At 39.5% G+C, this 8,348-nt stretch overlaps 1 protein-coding gene across 1 annotated transcript; it reads left to right on the forward strand.

Moving 5' to 3' along the window:
- The first annotated feature begins 2,078 nt into the window (after window positions 1–2,078).
- LOC612587 (eukaryotic translation initiation factor 2 subunit 2-like) lies at window positions 2,079–3,492 on the forward strand. The gene has a single exon (XM_038586508.1). The coding sequence runs from the start codon at window positions 2,198–2,200 to the stop codon at window positions 3,071–3,073; it is 876 nt and encodes a 291-aa protein (XP_038442436.1). The 5' UTR covers window positions 2,079–2,197; the 3' UTR covers window positions 3,074–3,492.
- Window positions 3,493–8,348: the final 4,856 nt, after the last annotated feature.

The following is an 8,348-nucleotide window of genomic DNA, read 5'->3' on the forward strand; positions in this document are numbered from 1 at the left end:
TTAAGCTACTAAGTCTGTGGTACTTATTTACAGCATCCCAAGCAAACTAATATAGATTTTGATACCAAGAAGTAGGGTGCTGCTGTAACAAATACCTACAAATGTGGAAGTGGCTTTGGAACTAGATAATACTAAAGTAGGGTGGACCCCTAATCCAATATAACTGGTGTCCTTATTTTTAAAAAGGGGGGTAATCTTTGTATAAGGGCAGGTGTGCACACAGGGGGAATGTCATGTGAAGACTGAAGTTGTGCTTCCACAAGCCAAGGCAATACTAGAAGGTAGAAGAGAAGCAAGGAAAAGATTCTCCCTCACAGCCTTCAGAAGGAGTCAATTTGGCTGACACCTTGATCTTGGACTTCTAGTCTCCAGAACTGTGAGACAATAAATCCCCATTCTTTAAACAACACAGTTTGTAGTGCTCTGTCACTTCAGCCACAGGAAACTCATACAAAAAAAAAAAAAAACTAATGATAACTTCAATAAATAAATAAACTATGCTCCCTGGGAAATGTAATATTGTAAAAATGTCAGTTATCTCTGAATTATTTTAAAGATGAAATGTATACAATGGAATATTACTCAGGCATTAGAAACAACAAATACCCACCATTTGCTTCAACGTGGATGGAACTGGAGGGTATTATGCTGAGTGAAGTAAGTCAATCGGAGAAGGACAGTGTATGTTCTCATTCATTTGGGGAATATAAATAATAGTGAAAGGGAATATAAGGGAAGGGAGAAGAAATGTGTGGGAAATATCAGAAAGGGAGACAGAACATAAAGACTCCTAACTCTGGGAAACTAACTAGGGGTGGTGGAAGGGGAGGAGGGTGTGGGGTGGGGGTGAATGGGTGACGGGCACTGAGGGGGGCACTTGACGGTTGAGCACTGGGTGTTATTCTGTATGTTGGTAAATTGAACACCAATAAAAAATAAATTTATTAAATAAAAGATGAAATGTAATCACAAATAAAATTCCAACAATCATTTTATGTGATATTTGACAAATGATTCTAAATATTATGCAGTAGTACAGTATGTTAAGAATGCCAAAAAAGAAGAAAAGGTAGAAGGATTTTTACTACTGGCAGTCCTTACTTTGCATGGTGGTTGAGGGCCATGCAAGCTGGAATAATACAAAGCAATCTTAATAATAAATAGGAAAAATCATCATTGTTCTGTGAGCATTCAACATTGTCAAAAGTTAAGAACTCTCTTACTTTTGGTTATCAACATAAGGGAAAATTTAAAAAATAGTAAAGCAGTCATTCAAAACATTAGAAATATTGAGAATTAAAGTTTCAAGTATCTTTGAGTTCCTCTAATATGATGGTTTTTTTGTTTTGTTTTTGCTGTTCATAACATCATTATTCATAATACTCCCAAACTGGATATAACACAAATGCTCCTCATTATTAGTACTGAGGGATATATGCTGGAATGTTCATAGGATGGAATTTATACAGCAATGAAAAATTGAAGAAATTTACAGCTGCTAGCATAAAGATAAATGAATTTCATTAGCGTGAGCAAAATTAGCAAGTCAAAAGAAGTGAATATACAGTATAATTGCATATTAAAAAGTTTAAGAACAGGCAAAACTGGTGTGTAGGGGTGCAAGAGGAAATGGTAAAGATATCAATAAGAGCAAGGTAAAGATTATTCTAAAAGTCAGGAAAGGAGTTACTTTAGGTTTGATGGAGTGGGAGATGTATTTGAGAAGGGGCATCCTAAAGATTTATAAATTACATGAAGTGTTTTATTCTTTGTTAGGTATTGTTTACACAAGTGTATATTTTATAATTACTATTTTAAGCGCCATGTATGTTTTATATCATATATTGCAATTTAATGATACATATTTAATATTATCTTTAAATTAGAAATGAAGGGGAGCCTGGGTGGCTCAGTGGTTTAGCGCCGCCTTCAGCCCAGGGCATGATCCTGGAGACCCAGGATCGAGTCCCGCGTCGGGCTCCCTCCATGGAGCCTGCTTCTCCCTCTGCCTGTCTCTCTCTCTCTCTCTCTCTCTCTCTCTCTCTGTATTTCTTATGAATAAATAAATAAAATCTTGGCTGATGCAAGAGTCTAGTGCGGTGGTAGGAGAGGTGTCGGCGGGAGCAGCGCTGCCACCGGGGCCTGGGGCTGACCCGTCCGACTTCCCGTCCGTGCCGAGCCCACTCGAGCCGCAGCCATGTCCGGGGACGAGATGATTTTTGATCCAACTATGAGCAAGAAGAAAAAGAAGAAGAAGAAGCCTTTTATGTTAGATGAGGAAGGGGATGCCCAGACGGAAGAAACCCAGCCCTCAGAAACAAAAGAAGTAGAACCAGAGCCAACTGAGGACAAAGATGTAGAAGCTGATGAAGAGGACAGTAGGAAAAAGGATGCTTCTGATGATTTAGATGACTTGAACTTCTTTAATCAGAAGAAAAAGAAGAAAAAAACAAAAAAGATATTTGATATTGATGAAGCTGAAGAAGGTGTAAAGTATCTTAAGATCGAAAGTGATATCCAAGAACCAGCTGAACCAGAGGATGACCTTGACATTATGCTTGGCAATAAAAAGAAGAAAAAGAAGAACGTTAAGTTCCCAGATGAGGATGAAATACTAGAGAAAGATGAAGCTTTAGAAGATGAAGACAGCAAAAAAGATGATGGTATCTCATTCAGTAACCAGACAGATCCTGCTTGGGCAGGCTCCGAAAGAGACTACACGTATGAGGAGCTACTGAATCGAGTGTTCAACATTATGAGGGAAAAGAATCCAGATATGGTTGCTGGAGAAAAAAGGAAATTTGTCATGAAACCTCCACAGGTTGTCCGAGTAGGAACAAAGAAAAGTTCTTTTGTCAACTTTACAGATATCTTTAAACTATTACATCGTCAGCCCAAACATCATCTTGCATTTTTATTGGCTGAATTGGGTACAAGTGGTTCTATAGATGGTAATAATCAACTTGTAATCAAAGGAAGATTCCAACAGAAACAGATAGAAAATGTTTTGAAAAGATATATCAAGGAATACGTTACCTGTCGTACGTGCCGATCACCGGACACAATCCTGTAAAAGGACACCCGACTCTATTTCTTACAGTGCGAAACTTGTCATTCTCCATGCTCTGTTGCCAGCATCAAAACCGGCTTCCAGGCTGTCACAGGCAAGCGAGCACAGCTCCGTGCCAAAGCTAACTAATTGGCTAACCACCACTGATTTTGCAAAGTGTGTTGTGGAGATTTGGCTGGACAGGTTTACCATCAGAATGGATATACCACTGTATTAAAAACAAGATAGAAAAGCTGCCAGGTTCTTTGGCGTGTGGCTGGTTGGTCTGAAATCCTTGCAAGATGCTGATGCTCAAGCTGTTGACATACTCATTGCCTACTTTAACAACTGTCAGAAAAACATGATGGGGTAAGGCAGTGCTTTTTTAAAATCGTTCATAGACTTATGTAAAATGCAAGATAAATTAAAGTTATTATAACAGTGAAAAAAATGAATGAATAAATAAAATCTTTAAAAAATAAATAAATTAGAAATGAAGACAGAGTTAGTGAGTGTGAAAGGAGCGCAGAAAGCATCTGGGAGGCTGTAATACTCTATTTCTTGACATACACATGTGCATATGTGTATATATATATATATATATATAGTGTGTATTTTTCAGAATAAAAATCATCTTCTATCCAAGTTTTTCTTGTATATTTTCTTCTACAAACCATAATAGGCTGCTAAATGTTTGAAAAACAATGTAAGTTTTAGCCCAATTAACAGTACTGGAAAAATTCCCAGTATCATTTCTCCAGTTTGGGGCTTTGAGGTTGTTGCTCTTCTGCTCAACAAGCTGAAACATGCTTTGAGCCTGGAACTTTCAGACAAGGCTAGGAGGCTCAGCAAAAAGAAAACTGGAGAAGAAAGATTAAGGGTGAGATTTGAAAAGCAGAAACACAGGGGGGCATTGTCACACACCAGGAATATATCAACTTTTAATCACAGTCTTCTATGCAGCCTGGGGTGGTGGGGCAAAGGCAGATTAAAGAAAGGCATGGACTACTTTGTACTCTGCATAGTGAGAAACTTAATGGATGACTGCCAGGGACTCTAGAACTTACTTGTTCATCACATCTTCCTGAAGCATGATGCACAACTCCCTGATGACATTACTGCTGCCTTCCCACCATATGGTAAGTCTGATTTCCTAGACTCTCCCAATGAGGGTTCAGTAGAAGGGGTCTGGTTTTTCTTTTTTGTAGGATAAAGAAATCTTACCTAATTACCCTAAATTTACAGTTGGTGTGGTGGGTTCCATGGAGAATTTGCCATTTAAGGGAGCAAACAATATGTTTAAAACAGTAGAGGCTGCTGAGCCTGTGACTGAGAGGCCCACCAATGTCTGGGAGACACTGCCAAGGCTCTCTGGTCATGGCCACAGATCAGGAAAGACACAAAACTGAGAGATAGGTTGCTAGGCCCTGACATTAATGCCATGGTCTCTCTCTTCCATAATATAAGTGCCTGTTTAAAAATTTAGATGGCAAAATATGTGTAAAATGAGGAATATCTCCCTCATTTTCTCCTGACTCCCTATACCACTGCAATAAGTGACTACTAGGAACACTCCAGCCTATGCCCCCTGCAGAGCTAAATATTCACATGTGTAAGTATAGGCACATATAAACATGCTTTTCTGATTTTCTTTTTATAAAGTTATATCCTACCCTATATCTAAAAGAAGGTCTGTATATTAGGAACATTCCACAGTGTCTTTTCAAAGCTTGCCCCAAACAGACCCTACTACCCAAAACAGAGGCCTTCTGGTTGGCTTCGACATAGACTCTCTCCTTCTTCCACAGAGGTTATTCAAGTCAATCACTTCACCAGTTGTTGAAAAAGACATGAGAGACTTCCTTTGTGCCCCCACAGACCTGACTCATACTTCTCTCTTATGGAAAAGAATCATTTTGACCTGGAAGACTAGATTCCTGGAAATGCTAAAGCCTAACCTTGAAAAGACCAGCAGACAGATGGGTTTAGCCTTCTCTCCCTCTGGATGAGCATGAGGATGGCCAAGCGAGGAAATATATTGGCCTGTTAACCAGGCAAGCTAGTTCTCCTGTTCTCCAAAGGTCTGTGAAAAACCTGGGCCTTTCTGGGGCTGCTTGTCTCCATAGGATTCTGCTAGAAATGATCTTCTCTTGGAAATAGCTTGGAACATTCAAGCCCTGCAATTGCTGCAGGCTCAGTTACACCATCAGGCACCTCGGATAAAGTGACATTCAGATCTCCAGCTAAGCTTCAGTTCACAAAATGGATCTTACCATTTCCCAGATTGTGAACGTAAGGGGAACAATTGAATAATCTTAACCAAGGGAGTGACAAAGTGGGATAATGTATACTGTAGATGCAAGGCTACTGTGTGGTTGCAGAATTTCCACCCCCACCACCAACACTAATCCATGATGAAAAGCCAGAACACTTATACTGATATATTTTATTTCCTTATGGAATTAATAGGTTTTTTTCTGGTTATAATTAGTACATGCATACATAATTAGTACATGTGAATTTTCAAAATCAAACAACAGGAATGCATGTGAATAAAAGTAAAGATCATTGGAAATTTGTGCACCTTGAGGTGACTATAATTAATATTTTGTTGACTATAAGAGGCAGCATTCTAACCCCCTGTTCTTCCCTCCGTGGTGTTATTTATTCCTATGAATATGTTAATTACGTGACAAAAAGGACTTTGCAGATGTAATTAATGTTATCAATCAATTGATCTTAAGAAGAATTAATTGATTGTTCTGGATTTTGATGATGGACCTAATATAATCATATGAGCCCTTAAAAGCAGAAGGAACAGAAAAGGAAATCAGAAACATTTGAGGGCAGCCCCCGTGGCGCAGCGGTTTAGCGCCGCCTGCAGCTCGGGGCGTGATCCTGGAGACCCTGGATCTAGTCCCACGTCGGGCTCCCTGCATGGAGCCTGCTCCTCCCTCTGCCTGTGTCTCTGCCTCTCTCTCTCTAGCTGTGTCTCTATGAATAAATAAATAAAATCTTTAAAAAAAAAAAGAAACATTTGAAGCATGAGGACTTGGCAGTTCAGTGCTATTTTGAAGATGGAGGTGCCATGTGAGAAGAAATGCAGGCACTCTGAAGTTCCTGGGAGAAAAGACCTGGATGACAGCTAGTAAGAAATGGAAACCACCAACTTGCAACGACAAGAAATTAGATTCTGTCAACAAGCCAAATGAGTTTGGAAGCCAATTCTTTCTCAAAGCCTCCAGAAAGGCACTGTAGTTCTGCCTGCATTTTGATATCAGCCTTGTGAGACACTAAGCAGAGGACCCAGTTAAGCCATGCTGTTCCTAGATTTCTGACCATGAAAACTGAGAAAATAAATGGATTATGGGTTTTCTATTTTGATTTTTTAATTTATTTTTTTAAAATAATAAATTTATTTTTTTATTGGTGTTCAATTTACCAACATACAGAATAACACCCAGTGCTCATCCCGACAAGTGCCCCCCTCAGTGCCTGTCACCCATTCACCCCCGCCCCCGCCCTCCTCCCCTTCCATCACCCCTAGTTCGTTTCCCAGAGTTAGGAGTCTTTATGTTCTGTCTCCCTTTCTGATATTTCCCACACATTTCTTCTCCCTTCCCTTATATGCCCTTTCACTATTATTTATATTCCCCAAATGAATGAGAACATACAATGTTTGTCCTTCTCCGATTGACTTACTTCACTCAGCATAATACCTTCCAGTTCCATCCACGTTGAAGCAAATGGCGGGTATTTGTTGTTTCTAATGGCTGAGTAATATTCCATTGTATACATAAACCACATCTTCTTTATCCATTCATCTTTCGATGGACAACAAGGCTCCTTCCAAAGTTTGGCTATTGTGGACATTGCTGCTAGAAACATCGGGGTGCAGGTGTCCCAGTGTTTCATTGCATCTGAATCTTTGGGGTAAATCCCCAACAGTTATAATTGCTGGGTCGTAGGGCAGGTCTATTTTTAACTCTTTGAGGAAACTCCACAGTTTTCCAGAGTGGCTGCACCAGTTCACATTCCCACCAACAGTGTAAGAGGGTTCCCTTTTCTCCGCATCCTCTCCAACATTTGTGGTTTCCTGCCTTGTCAATTTTCCCCATTCTCACTGGTGTGAGGAGGCATCTCATTGTGGTTTTGATTTGTATTTCCCTGATGGCAAGTGATGCAGAGCATTTTCTCATGTGCATGTTGGCCATGTCTATGTCTTCCTCTGTGAGATTTCTCTTCATGTCTTTTGCCCATTTCATGATTGGATTGTTTGTTTCTTTGCTGTTGAGTTGAATAAGTTCTTTATAGATCTTGGAAACTAGCCCTTTATCTGATACGTCATTTGCAAATATCTTCTCCCATTCTGTAGGTTGTCTTTGAGTTTTGTTGACTGTATCCTTTGCTGTGCAAAAGCTTCTTATCTTGATGAAGTCCCAATAGTTCATTTTTGCTTTTGTTTCCTTTGCCTTCGTGGATGTATCTTGCAAGAAGTTACTGTGGCTGAGTTCAAAAAGGGTGTTGCCTGTGTTCTCCTCTAGGATTTTGATGGAATCTTGTCTCACATTAAGATCTTTCATCCATTTTGAGTTTATCTTTGTGTATGGTGAAAGAGAGTGGTCTAGTTTCATTCTTCTGCATGTGGATGTCCAATTTTCCCAGCACCATTTATTGAAGAGACTGTCTTTCTTCCAGTGGATAGTCTTTCCTCCTTTGTCAAATATTAGTTGACCATAAAGTTCAGAGTCCCCTTCTGGGTTCTCTATTCTGTTCCATTGATCTATGTGTCTGCTTTTGTGCAAGTACCACACTGTCTTGATGACCACAGCTTTGTAGTACAACCTGAAATCTGGCATTGTGATGCTCCCAGCTATGGCTTTCTTTTTTAAAATTCCCCTGGCTATTAGAGGTCTTTTCTAATTCCACACAAATCTTAAAATAATTTGTTCTAACTCTCTGAAGAAAGTCCATGATAGAAAGAGATGGAGGACTTCCAAATTCGTTCTATGAGGCCAGCATCACCTTAATTCCAAAACCAAACAAAGACCCCACCAAAAAGGAGAATTACAGACCAATATCCCTGATGAACATGGATGCAAAAATTCTCAACAAGATACTAGCCAATAGGATTCATGGTACATTAAGAAAACTATTCACCATGACCAAGTAGGATTTATCCCCAGACACAAGGCTGGTTCAACACTCATAAAACAATCAGTGTGATTCATCATATCAGCAAGAGAAAAACCAAGAACCATATGATCCTCTCATTAGATGCAGAGAAAGCACTTGACAA

The sequence above is a fragment of the Canis lupus genome, chromosome X, assembly GCF_011100685.1.
Source record: "Canis lupus familiaris isolate Mischka breed German Shepherd chromosome X, alternate assembly UU_Cfam_GSD_1.0, whole genome shotgun sequence".
NCBI lineage: Eukaryota > Metazoa > Chordata > Mammalia > Carnivora > Canidae > Canis > Canis lupus.

Excerpts from the sequence above, each read along its gene's own strand:
- LOC612587 (XM_038586508.1), top strand. The coding sequence starts at position 2,198 with ATGTCCGGGGACGAGATGATTTTTGATCCAACTATGAGCAAGAAGAAA.